General features: G+C 45.2%; 2 protein-coding genes across 2 annotated transcripts in view; one reads left to right on the top strand and one right to left on the bottom strand.

Moving 5' to 3' along the window:
• niban2a (niban apoptosis regulator 2a) overlaps positions 1 to 2,526 on the bottom strand; it is a 41,312-nt gene extending 38,786 nt beyond the window's left edge. The window contains exon 1 of the mRNA XM_080017546.1: positions 2,295 to 2,526. Within this exon, the coding sequence (XP_079873672.1) occupies positions 2,295 to 2,349 (55 nt within the window). The 5' untranslated portion in view covers positions 2,350 to 2,526. The remainder of the gene's footprint in view (positions 1 to 2,294) is intronic.
• A 1,286-nt stretch (positions 2,527 to 3,812) lies between these two features.
• Positions 3,813 to 17,822, top strand: part of stxbp1a (syntaxin binding protein 1a) — a 44,914-nt gene continuing 30,904 nt past the window's right edge. The window contains exon 1 of the mRNA XM_080017272.1: positions 3,813 to 3,930. Coding sequence (XP_079873398.1) covers positions 3,894 to 3,930 — 37 coding nt within the window. The 5' untranslated portion in view covers positions 3,813 to 3,893. The remainder of the gene's footprint in view (positions 3,931 to 17,822) is intronic.

The raw sequence follows: 17,822 nt of genomic DNA, 5'->3' as shown, positions 1-17,822 counted from the left end.
AACGGTGAAGAAATCACCTTGTTTGGGTTACACACTCCAAGAGAAAAAGGGCTGACTGGCACGCCTGCCCACATGCACACACACACACGCACGCACGTGCACGCACACACGCACGCACGCACACACACACGCACACACACACACACACACACACACACACATACACACACACACACACACACACGCACTGCAAAAATGTTGACATGCTGCCATGCATGTACACGCATATGCTTATACATAAGACAGATAGATAGACAGACAGACAGACAGACAGACAGATAGATATATAGATAGATAGATAGATAGATAGAAGGTGGGAAATTGCACAGAGAGAGAGAGAGAGCGAGAGAGAGAGAGAGAGAGAGAGAGAGAGAGGGTGGGAACCAAACAACCTTTTTCTGTCAACCCAAGGCATGTTGGTACCTGCTGCTGCACTGAAGCGGCCTGACTCATTATCCCTTCTCCTCCTTCTTCTTCTCCTTCTCCTTCTCTCCGACCCTTTATACCACCCCGTTTCACAACCAGAGCAAAAACACGGCGCTTGCGGTTGGGTCGGTCCATCTCGGCCGGGGGGTAAAAAACAGTCGGCGGTCCACGCCCAAAGACCGTGTGCGGCCATATTTGACCCTCGCCTTGAGGGTAAGGGATATTTTGCCGTGTGCGTATATTGATTTGCGCCAGGTGGCATGATAATATTTATCCCATTTCCCAGATTAATCATAGTCTGGACTTGGCCTGGTCCAGAGATGAATGACTAACAGCAGTAACAAGGTTTACTCACCACCATGACCAAAAAAACTAAGGGAAAAAGACCTTAACCACTTCCTGTCGGCCTATAAGATCAAATGACCAATACACGTGTGTGGACGGGGAGTTTTTGGTTTGCGCATCGAGTCCGGTAACAAAACCGAGGGTTCCCGCTCCAACTCCGACTGTTTTCCTATCCTCTTTCCCGTCCTGCTCCCCTTTTTTATTCTTATTTTTTAGGAGATACGCGACCGACGCTCTGCTTTTTAGCGCGTCATATTGCGTTCCCCCCAACTGGTGTCCCGATGCCTGCCGGCCCACAATGACAGACGGACGCTCGCGACTCTCGAGGAGGCGGAGGCGGGAGGCCAGGATGTCCGACACCAAGCGACCTTTATTAATACGCGCCTTAAGTACCGGCCGCAAAAACCCAAAGATCGGACACGCCCTTTTAAGCCCTTAAAAGTCTTTTGATATCATCACGCAAGGCAGCATAATTCACTGTGTGAGGTAGCCGGGCGGCCTGGGACTTAAATAGTAGCCTGCTCCCGGACTTACACAAACATGCTCCCGACTGGGAAAGCCAGTCATTATCCCTGGGGAAACGGGCCTGGTTTTGTGCTCTGCCTCTCGCTGAGAGGGGACGTGGGAGTGAAAAACTGATAGAGCATGTGCCAAAAATAGCCCCCCAAGAAAAACCAAAGTGACAACCACTTCCAACATAAAAGTTAAGACCTCGGTATCGAACCGGCGTGTGGACGTTGTTACGATGCATTTTGAGGACGGTAGGTGAGTGAAATACAGGTAAACAAGGGGTCATTTGCAGCAGACGTACACTCCACTGATAATGAGCTGTTCTGTGAGAAATTAGGGAAGATTCGGAGGAACAGAAATCCCAAAGTCTACTGACTTTCAAGGAACCGGCCTGAATGTTGTTACGCAGGATGCTCTGGAGCAGTGGTCCCAATGTGGGCTTTGGAGACCCCTCCCCGGGGCGTCCCCGTCACTTCACTATTCGAGAATGTACAACAATGGCTCTTTTTTTTTTTTATTGTCATATTTTTTGTGCAATCTCCCGAGCCAGAGCATAGACGGGCATGGAAGTTTGGACTAAATCATATCTCACAATAAAAAGGATGTCGAGAGGTCTCGGCCATCTTTATATCGAGGGCCCTCAGTTTGATACACAATAGGCCACGGGCGGACCACATTTGATAATCATATTTAGTCTCTGGGACCCCAATGTGGGAAGATAATTCATTGTTAGATATGCTTGAGTTTAAACCTCCATACCTGTATATTGTATCGTTAGTGTAAACCGGTCTGTCCATTGCATCCATTGTCCATCCAGCACTCATTGTTCATTGTCCAATGCTGCATGGTGCTTAATGGTGAAGTTTAACGGTGAATCGTTTTGGCCCGGGACCCACCTGGAGCCTCTTGTAAAGACCCCTGGGTTGCCCCCGGGCCAGAGGTTGGTTGGAAACCACCGCTCAGGAGGGGTGTAACCCACCCCGGACGGATCAGATCCTTCCAGCAGGACTCACCTGTGATCATCTCCCGCTTGCCCTCATCCAGATGAGAAGAAACCACGTCCCCCATGACGGCGACGACAGCCGCACCCCAGCTCCTCGGATCCCCTGGCGATTCTCCAAAATGTCCCCAGAGTCGGATTCCTCCACCCCCCCCCCTGCCCCCCAAGGTGAAGGGGCAGATGATGACGTCTGCAGGGGGCCGAGGTGACAAGAGGGTCCACGACGATCCAAGGTCTATTTCCAGCAGTCGGTATCCCACCAGCGTGTCAGATTCCCAGTGAACCAGTCGAGAACAATGTGGCTGAACTCCCAATTCCCAAAGCCCAAGGCGCTCTTTACGCGCGCGTTACGCACGGAGAGAGGGAGGCGCGGCTGGAGACGCTCCCAGGACCAGGACTCATCTGGAGCGCGGAGACCGGGGTGGAGACTGGCGTGGCTCCCACTGACAGGAGGAGGACACACCTTCAGCCGGGGATCATCACTGGTTCAACGTGTTCAATCGGCCCTGCCAAAGGGTGTGGCCAACATGCTGATGCGAAAAAAAAAAAAAATGGGGAATGGGTTATTTCATGGAGTTCCGTCTCTCCATCTTTTCTTTTTTACAGTGTGGGTTACTACTTGTTTTATTATTTTGAACATGGATGATCCGGAAGGGAATAAAGGTACGGGCGGATATATGGGTAATTTTCACGTTGTTTTTTTTTTTGACAATTATTTCCCACAGAGGAGAGAAGGATGGCGACACACCGCCCCCGTGTGGAAGCACGTTCACGTTCTCGTTCGTAAAGGAGCCACCGAAACAAAGAGTCAGTTGCGGTGAAGATCGCACCCATTTTAATGTCCTATTTTTATTTATCAGTATTTCATTTTCTAATGAAACAAAAACCTTTTGTTTTTTTTAAATAGCAGAGAACATCACACCTCTCTGGGTACCAGGAAACAAGCCATTCTCGACATTTAGGCCTATAGACGCACATCAATTTATTGAAATGTTAGATGTGAAAATAGACCCATCCATGCCCGTCACCGAGCATCGTCACTGAATTAGAATGATGAACGTCAAATAACAGATGCAATGTTATATCGTTTGTATTGATAAATCACGGCAATCACATATATGTCAGATATGTCCCTATACCTGACAATAATAATATAATAATAATAATAATAATAATAATAATAATAATAATAATAATAATAATAATAATAATAATAATAATAATAAATACATACATAAATAATAATAATGAATATTGTTATAATATTAAAAATAGAGGTGTTTATTGGAGCTGGCCTGTCATACACAACAGTTTTCTAACCTGTCCATTTAAAAAAATACATATTAAAAAATGCAGCCGCTGAGGTTGCGTTATAGCGCATTCGGAGAAGAGCGTACGTGCGCGGTGGGGAGTGTGGGGGGAGGGCATGACGCGGAGGGATACGCGGTGACGTCGACCCCCTCGGAGGCTCCTCCGCAGTCCGAGGCGCTCACGCACACGCCCGCGCACGCACATCCCCCCTGAACCCTGATCCAGGCGGCAGGAGAGAGGCGCACCGTGCGGGAGAAAGAGGCGAGGCACCAGGTGGAAACCCTTCCGACGCAGCGGCATCATGGCACCGATTGGACTGAAGGCGGTGGTCGGTGAAAGTAAGGATGCGGTTGTTTTTTTTGTTGGTTGTTTTTTGAATACGTCTCTCCCTTTGATTTGAATTATAAAAATGAACGCAGATGGAGAGGCTCGGAGGTGGTGGCGGTGATGGTGGTGGCGGTGGTGGTGGTGGTGGTGATGATGCGCCAAGTGCGCTTCGAGGGATTGGATGCGAACGTCTGGGAGGATGATGGTACCCAACGGAGACATTCAGACACTTCCTCCATAGCTCTGGCGATGGGTGTTTCTTTTTTTCAAGTGGGGATCTCAACTGCATGGGGCCGTTGCTCTCATTTGCGAAATATATTCTGCGATTTTTTTTTTTTTTTTTTTTTTTACTATTGCTGCGGACGTGCGTCGGGGACCAGAGACCAAATCAGATACGCCCATAGTTAAATAACGGCCACGGTGCTGGGAACGATAGGCTACGCTGCTTTTGAAGCCGCATCATAAATCGTCACATTGAGTCCTGCTGACAAATGGTGCAGAGACTGCGCACATAATGCAACCTCGCACCCCACACAGCCCGGGTCCGTTCCAGGACACGGTGGGCAGGGGCTCATATGAAAAAAATGAACATCAGGTGTACACCCCGGTAGTACACCCCGACTCTCTGCCCCGACCTCCCCTCTAGGATGACGGACCGCGTAAAAAAAGCACCGACTTCACCCTTCACGCCGGTTCCACGCAGTTTGACTAGCGCTGACGCCCGAGTGGGGACTCACTGCAGAGTCGCTGTTTGAATGTGCCGAGGCCCTGCAGGAGACGTGGGGCTTCAGGACCACGCTCCATCTTCATTTCCCTCCGATGTCCTCTCATTTGCCTTTACTGGCTCTGCGCCACGGATGGATGGACATAAGTTCATTTAATGCTTCGGCTTAGTTTATTACTATACTGTTAGTATCCCACGCAGTGTTTGGTCATAGCGGTTTGGTGCATGGTTACAACGCAGGCCTCAGCATTGGGGTGAAACTACAACTGCAGATAATTGATGCCAGAAGGGTCAACTGGGTGCAAGCACTGGGTGCAAGCACTGGGTGCAAGCACTGGGTGCAAGCACTGGTGGCCTTATGACCCATGATCAGTTATTATATATAGCTCCAAAATATAGCATTAGGTGACGATGTTTAGGACCATATTGCAAAGCCAGTGTTTGGTCATATGGTCATTCTATATATTGATATTTACTTCATCAATTGCTAAGCTTTGATATGTTACTTGTCTCTCCGTCTGGTTGTACAATAATGCACCAACACATACTTGGCCGAATAAACAGAATGCGACTGATTCTATTAGTGCTTAGAAAAAACCCTTTTTGTCACTGTTGGTCACTGTGCAGAAAGGCAATTCTCACATATGTGAGAATGTGCTATTGTGCTATTATGTGCTATTTACTTGTATTTCCAAATGCACTCTCGCAAAAATCTGTATGATAACCTCTTCTGCACGTGTTCTGTATATTGATTACATTTTAGACGGCAAAACTGCTGAATCTTTGCTTCTCAGTCATAGACGGTAGAGGCCCATCTGATGGAAATACAAGGGAGGCAGCAATGTTCCCACACGAGCGTAAAAAGTGGCCATGCAAGCCAACATTTGTGTCAAATAACCACAGAATAAATGTTGCGGTTATATCCAAAAAAATAATGGAATTCAAGTAAATTCTGCCCTCACTACATAGTAGTTTGGGGCCCAAAGTAAACGTTGGGGCCGCCTCCCTCTAGGTGAAGGCAGGGACGCACTGGGGCAACACCTGTGCTCTGTTTGACTGGAGCGAGGTCGTGCAGCTCGGCCAGGATTGGTTTACCAATGTCGGGGTGGGGAGGGGAGGTGCGACACCATAGGTCCTCTCTGCTGCAGGAGCAATAGCAGCCAGGCAACCATGGCTGAGGGGGAAGGGCAGCCATTAATGCCCCCCCCCCACCCACCCACACACCCCTCCCCACCCCCTTCATGACTGTGTGAGCATCAGTAACGCACAGGGAAATAAGGCAGGCAACACAAATCTCTGCAACGCCAAATATATGGAGGAATTTCAACATTGTGATAAAAATAAATGTATGTACACTATTTATATAGGCTACTTATGATGCTGTCTAACATACACTATTTACCATCTCCAAAGCTGGCCAAGAACGCAGTTTGATTCCTCACTTCAATACTGTCAGGCAATCTGACAAGCACACAACTTACAATACATATTGTACTATAACATGACTCTATACTACCGCGGTCTATAGTTATTTAGGATCGTGCAGTATCTTTAATATTAAATGTGTTGAACATCCTGATTCTTAGAGGAGGTGGGCTGGTGAATTGGCAAAACAAGCTCCCATCTCGCTTTTTGTACATTTGGCCAAGGGAGTCTGATTCTCAGAAACATCGTAACTTGAGTCTCATATACATTGTTACAATAGTCCTAGATGCTTTGTTACTACTGAGTCGCAGATACATTGTTACTACTGAGTCGCAGATACATTGCTACTATTGAGTCGCAGATACATTGTTACTAGTGTTTCTCAGATACATTTTTACGAGAGTCTCAGATAAGTTGTTACTAGAGTCTCAGACACATTGTTACCAGTATCAGATACATTGTTACTAGAATATCAGAAACACTGTCACTAGAGTCTCAGACATTGTTACCACAGTCTCAGATACATTGTTACTCGAGTCTCAGACAGATTGTTACCAGTATCAGATACATTGTTACTAGAATATCAGAAACACTGTCACTAGAGTCTCAGACACATTGTTACCACAGTCTCAGATACATTGTTACTAGAGTCTCAGATTAGTTGTTACTAGTGAGTCTCAGATACATTGTTACTATTGATCCTCAGATACATTGTTACTATTGATCCTCAGATACATTGTTACTATTGATCCTCAGATACATTGTTACTAGAGTCTCAGATACATTGTTACTAGAGTCTCAGATACATTGTTACTAGAGTCTCAGATACATTGTGACTAGAATCTCCAATTCATTGTTACTAGAGTCTCAGATACTTTGTTACTACTGAGTCTCAGATACATTGTTACTAATGATTATCAGATACATTGTTACTCGTGATTCTCAGACACATTGTTACCAGAGTCTCAGATACATTGTCACTAGAGTCTCAGATTGTTGTTATGAGTGGGTCTCAGATACATTGTTACTATTGATCTTCAGATACATTGTTACGAGAGTCTCACATACATTGTTACAAGTGATTCTGGGAAACATTTTTACTAGTCTCAGATAAGTTGTTACTAGAGTCTCAGATTTGTTGTTACTAGAGTCTCAGACACATTGTTAACAGAGTCTCAGATACATTGTTACTAGAGTCTCAAATGCGTTGTTACTAGTGAGTCTCAGACACATTGTTACTAGAGTCTCAGACACATTATTATTAAAGTCTCAGATACAAATAATCTCTTGAACTTGAACTTGAACATTGTTTATAGAGTCTCAGAAACATTGCGAATAGAGTCTCATGTACATTATGACTAGAATCTCCGATACATTGTCACTAGTGTCTCGGACACAATGTTACAAGAGTCTCAGACACATTGGTACCACATTCTGAGATAGATTGTTACTAGAGTCTCAGATTAGTTGTTACTAGTGAGTCTCAGATAAATTGTTACTATTGATCCTCAGATACATTCTTACCAGAGTCTCAGACACAATGCTAATAGAGTCTCAGTTTTGTTGTTACTAGTGAGTCCCAGACACATTGTTATGAGAGTCTCAGAAACATTGTTACCAGAGTCTCAGAAACATTGTTACTAGAGTCTCAGATACATTGTTAGTAATACGCCTCAGTTACATTGTTACTAGAGTCTTAGATACATCGTTCTAGTGAGTCTCAGACACATTGTTTCTAGTGATCCTCAGATACATTGTTACTAGAGTCTCAGATGCATTGTAACTAGTGAGTCTCGGATACATTGTGACTGAAGTGGTGGATGCATTGTAACTAGTGAGTCTCAGACACATAGTTACTAGAGTCAGATACATTTTTACTGGTGATCCTCAGATGCATTCTTACCAGAGTCTTTAATACATTGTTACTGGATTCTCAGATACATTGTTACTAGTGATTCTCAGATACATTGTTACTAGTGATTCTCAGATACATTGTTACTAGTGATTCTCAGATACATTGTTACTAGGGTCTCAGACGCATTGTTACCAGAGTCTCAGATACATTCTTACGAGAGTCTCAGACACAATGTTACTAGAGTCTCAGATTTTTTGTTACTAGTGAGTCTCAGACACATTGTTATGAGAGTCTCAGAAACATTGTTACCAAAGTCTCAGAAACATTGTTACTAGAGTCTCAGATACATTGTTACTAGAGTCTCAGACACATTGTTACTAGAATCTCAGATACATTGTTACTTGAGTCTCAAATGCATTGATGCTACTGCTTGCAGTTTTACTGTACCTTAAATGTTTTGTGGTCAGATAAAACACACCAGTGAGATTGTTATCTCTAATGAGAGATTCATTCATTAGAACCAACGTTGCAACTCGCAGTGGGACCCACTGTCCTGTTATTTCTCAGATGAATCCCTTGAAGATAGATCAAATGTAGAACAATTAGGGTGCCAGATGAATTTCACTGTGTTTTAGTTTCGGTGAATTAGGCTTGGGCAATCATGCAAAATTCAAATCAGCAATCACTGGGGGACTGCGATTGCTGATTTATGATTCTATTCGGGGGGTTGCAGCATAGAACGCAATTTAATGTGGCAGGGTTTATTATTTACAAGTAAAGTATTTCCACAAAAACATCAGTTTTTTACTAAATAAAGTCCCATAGCAACGGACAGCAACGTCCCAGTGAGGACGTACCGGTTATTTTGGAATGGGATGGAACAGGACAGTCCCTTAACTCAGATGTGTTCAAAATTTCAGTTTCATACATGTAGGAAACAAACAAATATCAATAGATCCAAAATGAAAACACAGGAAAACTGGCACAGCAGTCGGGAACCGCCGTACGTGCACAGCGCGCCCGCTCACCGCTGTCTGCAGGAGAAATAAAAAAACTGTGGCGCGTAAATAGACGGGAAAATCCATGTATCATTTGATCATTTTGTATCTGATTGAGAATCCATTCCCTCAGAATCACAAGTTACTGACTTTTTTCCCCCTGCGGGAACCGTGGAACGATTTGAATGCGGGGACCGCCGCGACACCCCCATGCTCCCCGCCGGGCTCGAGCCACTCCGGCACCGCCCCAAACATCACAGTCATCTTTTTTACACGCAATACAAGAACACCTTTACACAATGAACATCACAAATAATCAATAATAAATCCAAAACAGCCTTGAGAACACGATGAGCTGCACTGACATGCTACACCGTTTGAGCGCTTCGATTCTTTTCCTGGCGGACGAAAAAAAGAAATCGTCTGTCATTAATGACAATTTAATTGTCAATCTGCCCAAGCCTACCACGAATGATTCGAAATGATCACTTACCACAAAGCGCCAGGCGCAGAGTACAAGTGAATATTCTTGTTTCTTGATTGCCTGATATACAGTGGCTACACTCACATTCAAACAACAATGGATGCACAGTGCAGCACAGTGCAACACAGTGCAGTCCCTGATGAAGTCCACACCGGAGCCACAAAACCTTAAAAGGGACGCGGCTCCCTGCTGTGTTTTTCTAACCCAGTGATTGCATCTTGACCTCAGCCTGGAACTGGAAAAGGAAATGGTGACCCGGCTGAGCGAAAGGACCGCTCCGAAAACACCCCCAAGCAGGCTCGATCGGTCGAATTTCTTGTCCCTTAGATTGTTTTTATGTACGAGCCGCATCTCACACATGCTTTGTTTTTTTTGTTTTTTTATCCTGTTGGACTGTCTCTACGGTGCCCTGCAAGCGGCCAGATGGTGAAGCCGATGAATCTACCTCTCTCCCTGTAGGAGAGAGAGAGAGAGAGAGAGAGGAAGGCAGGGAGGCAGGCAGACTTTGGGGCGTTTGCGGGATGTTGCTGTGTTAAGGGTTCATCCCGTTCCCTCATGGTTCTCGACACGGGGTCTGGGTTCCAGGGAGTCCCCAGCACAATGATGAGTAGTTAAACTTCACTGTTTCGTTTACAAGACGTGAGCACCATTACAGAATGGACAACAGTGACTGTGCGGATGCTAGCTTCGCTCTAATCTCCCTGAGAGGAGCAGAGACGCTGATTCAGATCTCACTTCTCAGAGACTGGGGGTCCGCGGCCTCGTGCGGATCAAATTAAGGGTCCTTGATATGAAGAGGGTTGAGAATCACTGCCCTAATAGAAAGGCACGTACAAGCGCACACACACACACACACACACACACACACACACACACACACACACACACACACACACACACACACACACAGGCAAGCATCTATCTCTCTATCTTTCTATCGCCCACTGACCTTGGATACGATGCTCATGAAGAGCATTGTATCCTTGTCTGGTCTCATCGTCTGATGCAGTGCCTGCAGCTTCCCTCCCTCCCAGCCTCCCTCCCTCCCTGCCCCCCCCCCCCTCCCTGCCGCCCTCCCTGCCTCCTTGCCTCCCTCCCTGCCTCCCTCCCTCCCTCCCTGCCTGCCTCCCTGCCTCCCGCGCTGCCTCCCTACATCCCTCCCACCCTCCCTGCCTCCTTCCCTACCTCTCTCCCTGCCTCCCTCTCTGCCTGCCTCCCTCCCTGCCTTCCTTTCTCCCTGCCTCCCTCCCTACCTCCCTTCCTCCCTGCCTCCCTCCCTGGCTCCCTCCCTGCCTCCTTCTCTGCCTAGCTCCTTCCCTCCCTCCCTCTCCCCCCCCCCTCCCTCCCTCTCTCCCTGCCTCCCTCCTGCCTCTCTGCCTCTCTCTACCTCCCCGCCTGTAATATTGATATAGATTTTTTGAATGAATGTGCCTTTCCTCTACCTGCTTGGGCATCATATCCACATTAATAATGATTGTTTCTCAAGTATTTCTCATGAAAGCACCAAGAGTCATCTCCAATATATGGTCACATTAGCCATAGTGAGGTATTCATCAAACAGTATTGTAGCGTGGTATTCGCTTTTTGTCAATGTTATTTCAAACAAAAACCAAAAGAAAATGGACGACTCCAGTGCAAGGTTGTGTTGATGGTGTTGTGTGGGGGCGGAGCTTCATGGCGTCCGTCCCATTTGTTCCCAATGAGGAGGAATGCTGCGTCAGACCCTTATCTTCCTCCACCCGTTTTGGATGAATTCTCTCCGTAAAACCTGATATTGTTATGTATTGGAGTAGTTTCAGTAAAATCATTTGAGACCGATAATTCAAGAGAAAAAATGATGATGATGATGATGATGATTATTATTAATATTATTATTATTATTATTATTAGTTTTATTATTATTATTATTGTTATTTTTATTTATTTTGAGATATATTTCTGCTCCCTACTGTTGTTCAAATTAAAGATGTATGTGTTTTGCATGGTGGTTGCATAAGACACTATTCAGGGACGTGGTGCCTCAAACCAACTCTATTACAACAGTGCATGAAGAGGTAATATTAAAAATAGATGCCGTCCATTGCCCACCCACACTGGAACAGCCCGGTATAAACAATCCGTCCTTTTTTGGATAAAGACAAAATCTCTCCTCTGCTGTTTTACAAGTGTTTATGAACGTACTGCACCAAATACCAAGGCCTTTGTACTGTACCTCACTTTTTAACTTAATATATCTCTATCATTTCAAATGTGAATATTATTAGTATTAATGATATTTGTAGTATTATGTCAAACATATTTTGCCCTTCAATTTAAAGCGCTTTCTTCTTCCTTTGATTTTCGGTTAGTTTAAGGGTTTTACAAGGTGCTCTGGATGTGCAACTATTTTATTTCTAAATCTCCTTTTTTTTGAATCACAAAACTCCAAGACACAAGGTTGTTTTTTTTTTTTTAATCCGAAAGAAATATATTGAGAGTCGTTCATGTAAAAACTAGTCGAGCTATTTAAAAAAACAAAACAATACTCCAAAACGTAAGGAAATAATATGGGCAGCCAAAAAAATACAATGGTACAGTGAACACAACTCCAGATGTTTACTTAGACTTAAAGGGAGTCCTGCTTCCTACAGCCTGTATCTGGAGGCCATGTTTTACTCCTTTAACCCCTTGATCCCCTGCTGCCACCCGCCCTGTGGGATGCACGGGACCATGGGAAAGGGTCATCGTCCGTCCATCCGTCCGTCCATCCGTCCATCCATCCATCAATCCATCCATCCACCCACCCTTCCTGACATCCCAGAGACTTATGTAACGGCAGAGCGGCCTCGCCCGGCTCCAGACCCGCTGTGGGCTGTGATTGCAGACAGAGCTGCAGACAGAGCGGCCATGTTTTAATGTTGACTGTGCAGTTTGACCGGAGCGACGGCGCTCTCTGTGCTTTTTGGACACTGGGAATGTTAACCCCTCGATAGGCTGCTTGTTGTTTTAATGTGTTCAGATCTTATCTGAACACATGTGATAAGATGAGATTAAATTCACAAGATGAAACAAAATTAAAAGATGAGGTCAAATAAGTAGTTACCCTGGTTAAATAAAATAATTCAAACAAAAATAAATACGATAAAATCAGATCATGAATCCCCGGTGGGGAGATAAAAATAAATAAAGTCAAAGATAAAAATACATGTAGATTCAAGAGGTTTATTCAAGAGGTTTATTCAAGAGGTTTATTTATCAGATACATATCACGTACATATGTTCATACGTACTATATATGCAGTGAAACCTAGCTAACTAGCTGATTCCTAAAACATAATGCGGTTAGTGAATAGAATAATATAAATACAATTAAATTAAAATAAAACGAAATAAAATTAAAACAAGACTCAAAAAAATAATACAGAGAGGTGGTGAGAGGCTATTTGCATATGCAGATATGTGCAGTAAAGTGCAGGTGAATAAAGTGAGTATGGAGATATATACGGTACAGTATACAACAGTACGACACATGAAAACAGAAGTTAACAGGCAGCAGATGACTGTGTTACGTCAAATGTAATATACTGGAGAAATAGTAATAACATTACTATGAGTGCAATAGTAATATTGGCAAGTGCATGTTATCATAAGCCATAGTATGTTATAATATGCTGGTATAATGTAATACATGAACAGCAGTTGTTATAAACGCTGTATATAGTATGGTCTGGTGTGGATTGCATGATATGGACGCATGTCTCTTTAAGAGCGGTGACGTCTGCTTGGGGCGGTGTTGCCGTGATGCTGCGTTGCTGCGTCACTCGCTGCGCGTGGTTGACACAGCTGTCCGTGTGTTTATTCAAGGGCCTCCCCCTTCACTCTCAACCGCTTTACTCCCCACGGAGTGTCCTCAAGTGTTTGGGAGGGGGGTGAGTTACCTGAAGCATCCAGAGCCCCAAGCCCCTCTTCGCACCGAATTCAGGGGCCGCCTTCCCGCCGGCAGTGCGGGGACGCGCGGCGTCCGGTGAAGAATATGAAATAATTAAATTAAATGGGACAGTTTGTTGTTCCCCTTGAAGTCCAAGGGCATTTCAGTCTATTTCTTTTACCCACTAATCCTTTGGTTGTTTAACCATTTTTGAACCGTTTATAAACCATCTTTCGAGATCATTTCGTCGTGAATTTAATAATAACCCTGTATATATGGCTGGGCATTGTTGACAAAATTAAATATCACTATGTATCCCTACAAATTCCTCGTTGTCGTTCATTTGATCATATTTTGGGGAGTTCGGCTATTGGTGCTTTCATAAGTAATATTTGATAACCAGGAGTTATGAATGTGGATATTATAACCGGGCAGGTCGAGGATCTAGAACACACATTCCACATGGCGTCTGCTTTTTTTTAACCAGCAGGCACAATGGAAGCGAAAGTCGCTTTATTTTGGGGGGATGTTTCAAAACAAAGGGAAAGGGCGGAACTTCAGCAAAAATAAAGGAAGCAGGAAACCAGTGAAGGATATCCTCTGTGAATCAATGCTCCCACTATTCCCTCATTCCACGTTTTAGAAAGTGGATAAAACCTGGAAATCTTAAAAAAAAATACAGACAAAAATTCCATGAGGAAAAAGGAAAATGAGGAAAAAAGATTCGATTTCAATTATCTTGAAGAAGAAAAAAAAAAAAAAAAAGGTTTCACTAGATTTATAATATCCATGGCCCTAAGCGAGAGGAAAACTCATGTAATAGTGTTTTCTGATTTTTAGAATGTTTTTATGTCCCTGTAGTCTGCTTGGAGACAAGTCATCACGCTTGAAGTAGGCTTTACACCAAATCCGTAGTCGCTTCCGACCCGCCTACCCTCCCTCTAGTGCCCGTGGGATGAACTGCGTCTTGAGTTCAGCGTCACAAAACATGTCCGGGAAAATGGGAGGGGTTGTGTTTTCCACAACAACAGAGTAGTTTGATTTGCTGTGAATTTACCATTTTCCATGAATGGGGAGTTTAAAACTTCCTCGATATAGTGTTTACAAAATGCGAATTTTTTTTTTAAATACACACAATCCACTGATATGAAAATAGATTTATTGACGGTGAATATGGTGACATCCAACGTTAAGGTTAATAACGTCGTTATTTTATATACGTGACTTTATTTACCTGTTTTTTTGACAAGAGCGTATGGACTCCCTTTGGTTGGTGTCATTTGTCGGATTGGGTGTCAAGCTTGATGAGTGGTAATTCTGGATAATAACGGGAGCTCGACCCGAAATTACAGAAAGAAAGAAAGAATGAAAGAAAGAAAGAAAGAAAGAACGTAAGAGAGAAGGAACAAAGGAACAAAGAAAGAAAGAAAAAAGAAAGTAAGAGAGAAATAAAGAAAGAAAGAAAAAGACAAAAGAAAGAAAGAAAGTCAGGAAAAAGAAAGTAAGAGAGAAAGAAATAAAGAAAAAAGAAAGAAAGGAAGAAAAACAGAAAGTAAGAGAGAAAGAAATAACTACTTAAAATGCAAAGAAGCACAGAATGTAAAAAGCCTTCACAGAGACAGTCATGTAATCGTAGTATAGCACAGCCTCGCCCCAACGGGCCCCCACCCTCACGGCCCCGGGGCACGCACCGTCACCCCCGCACCGTCACATCTTTCACTCTTTCTTTCTTTCTTTCTTTCTTTCTTTCTTTCTTTCTTTCTTTCTTTCTTTCTTTGCAGTTTGCTGCGTTTCTTCCTTTCTATTTTTTTTACCAGATCTATATCTTTCTTCTTTTCCCTTTTCCAATCTTCACGTGTCTCCGCATCCGGTACGGTTGTCTCTCCACGCGTCGTCCGGGCCGTCGGGGAGGGAGCGGGGTGCGCCAAATGCCCCGTCGCTCCTCCTCTCCCATGAAAGAGAAGGAAAGAACGACAAAAAGAGCGGATAAAAGAAAGTGGGAAAGGTAAAGAGATAAAGAAATGAATAAACAAAAGAAAGAGAGAAAGAAAGAGAGAAAGAACGAGAGAAAGAAAGAGAGAAAGAAAGGGCGGAGACCTGAGAAGGCCGCGGCCGGAGCGTCCGCGCGCCGCACGCGGGCACCAGGAGAGGCTTTGCCCCCGTCGCCCCCACCCCCCCCCCCATAATCCCTGTCGCCGCGGCCCCAGGTTCACAGCATGTTCCGGCGGCTTTACGCGCGCCGCACAAACACTGACACTGCGCCGCCGCGTCTAACGGCAACTCGCCCCTAAATGGATTTTCATCCTAATGCTCCGAGCAGATGTCGCCGCAGTCATCTGGCTAATATGGAAAGGCTCAGCGCCGCGCCGCGCACGCGGGATTATCGTGCCGAGCGGCACGGGCCCTTTGCAGGGATGAGGGGGGGAAACAAACCAAAAAATAACAAAAACACGATATCTCGCCATTTAAGCGACGCCACGAAATCACTCCGCCAAATATTAGTAGAAAAAAATGGAGGGGGGGGCCCCCCGCCCGCGCCAGATCTTCTGGGCCCGATGCCGAGCCCGACTGTGAAGCGCTTTGCCCGGTGTTTTGTCCGAAAGGGCGACGTTTTTCAAGTCTGTTTGAGAAAAAAAAACGTGTATTTTATCAAAGTTTCTATATTCCACAACATTTATAAACAGACAAATACATAGAAATAAACGCGCAAGGTATGCACGCTGACTGACAAAAAAGACAAAAAAAAAAACAAACCCCCCAAAAAAACAAAACAAGAAAAAGAAAAAAGCTCTAAAAGAGTCTGCAGTGGAATATTCCGTATGAGCTGAGGTACGAGCTGAGGTACGAGCTGAGGGACGAGCTGAGGTACGAGCTGAGGTACGAGCTGAGGTACGAGCTGAGGTACGAGCTGAGGTTGGGTTATTTGTTGGCTTTGGTCGTCGTTTCCCCCCCCGAGCGCTGTGCTCGTCTTCCGGCTCCGTCTGCGTCTCTGGACTATTTATAGTGAAAGTTGTTCTCTGTTGCGCTTGGATGCGGAGAGCGACGCCGTCCGTTGTATGGAACGAGGTCAGAGCGGGAAAGGCCTGAAGTCCTCCGTAGAATTCCTTGAAAACTGGACGGGAACCGGACAGGGCTCCCCACTGGGCGTCTTGGGCCAGGTTATGATCGGCTGGTGCTCCCCCTGGTGGTCCACAGTCACACGTCGGGCTTAAAATAATCACGTGAGTTTCACCTCTAACATTTATTTATACATGCCAGAGAATATTCCTTACGTTGTTGTTTCTTTATCACCTGGTATCAAAAGATCTCGGTTCATATTCCGAATGGACGATATGGATGAAACAATGGCTTATGCGCCGTAGAAGCCACAAGCCTGTAGGACATCAACCTCGTTTTAAGAAAAAACACCTTTTATTCCCGACGCCATGGAAAAAGTAGTGCACTCGGTGTTGCTGTTACCATGGAAACCGCTGAACTCTACCATCACGATCAACACTGTTATTAACAATTTAAACACTATAATGATGGGGAAGGTTCAATTCAAGAAGAGGACCTAAACTGTCGTTCGGTTGGAAGTCGTTGGGAAGGCGTCGTTCTCAATGGTTTATGGGATGAGTAGTTCCTTAAATAATTACATACACAGTCTTGTACCTTTGCCTTGTCTCCCATTTTCCAAATTGTAATTTTTTTTTCGCTCCGAATCAAATATTTCTTGGTCGCGATTCATCTGGTCGTGGGTTGGCTTGGTCCCAGGCTTAAAACTCTTCATATAATGATTTTCCGAAAAACGTCAGTGGAGTTTCACTTTCCGGAAGCGGAGCCGTTCTGTGAGTGGGCGTCACCGTGGAGCTCTGCAGTGTATACTCCCAACGTAGGATCCATTGTGTATGTAATACCTCGTTCCTTGGCTCAGATCCTCAATAAAGAGGCGTTTAATTATACACATCACTGCTACGGACGCACTGGCTGCTGAACCCGTTACTGCTACGGACGCACTGGCTGCTGAACCTGTTACTGCTACGGACGCACTGGCTGCTGAACCTGTTACTGCTACGGACGCACTGGCTGCTGAACCTGTTACTGCTACGGACGCACTGGCTGCTGAACCCGTTTCAGCTGCGGACGCACTGGCTGCTGAACCTGTTACTGCTACGGACGCACTGGCTGCTGAACCTGTTACTGCTACGGACGCACTGGCTGCTGAACCTGTTACTGCTACGGACGCACTGGCTGCTGAACCCGTTTCAGCTGCGGACGCACTGGCTGCTGAACCTGTTACTGCTACGGACGCACTGGCTGCTGAACCTGTTACTGCTATGGACGCACTGGCTGCTGAACCCGTTTCAGCTGCGGACGCACTGGCTGCTGAACCTGTTACTGCTACGGACGCACTGGCTGCTGAACCTGTTACTGCTACGGACGCACTCGCTGCCGAATCCGTTGCTGCTACGGATGCACTGGCTGCTGAACCAGTTACGCAACCGTGTACTCAGATCAATGAAGCACGAAG

The sequence above is a fragment of the Zeus faber genome (assembly GCF_960531495.2).
Source record: "Zeus faber genome assembly, chromosome: 17".
Taxonomy (NCBI): Eukaryota; Metazoa; Chordata; class Actinopteri; order Zeiformes; family Zeidae; genus Zeus; species Zeus faber.
Note: the sequence above shows the minus strand (reverse complement) of the source record. Positions and strands in the feature narration are given on the sequence as shown.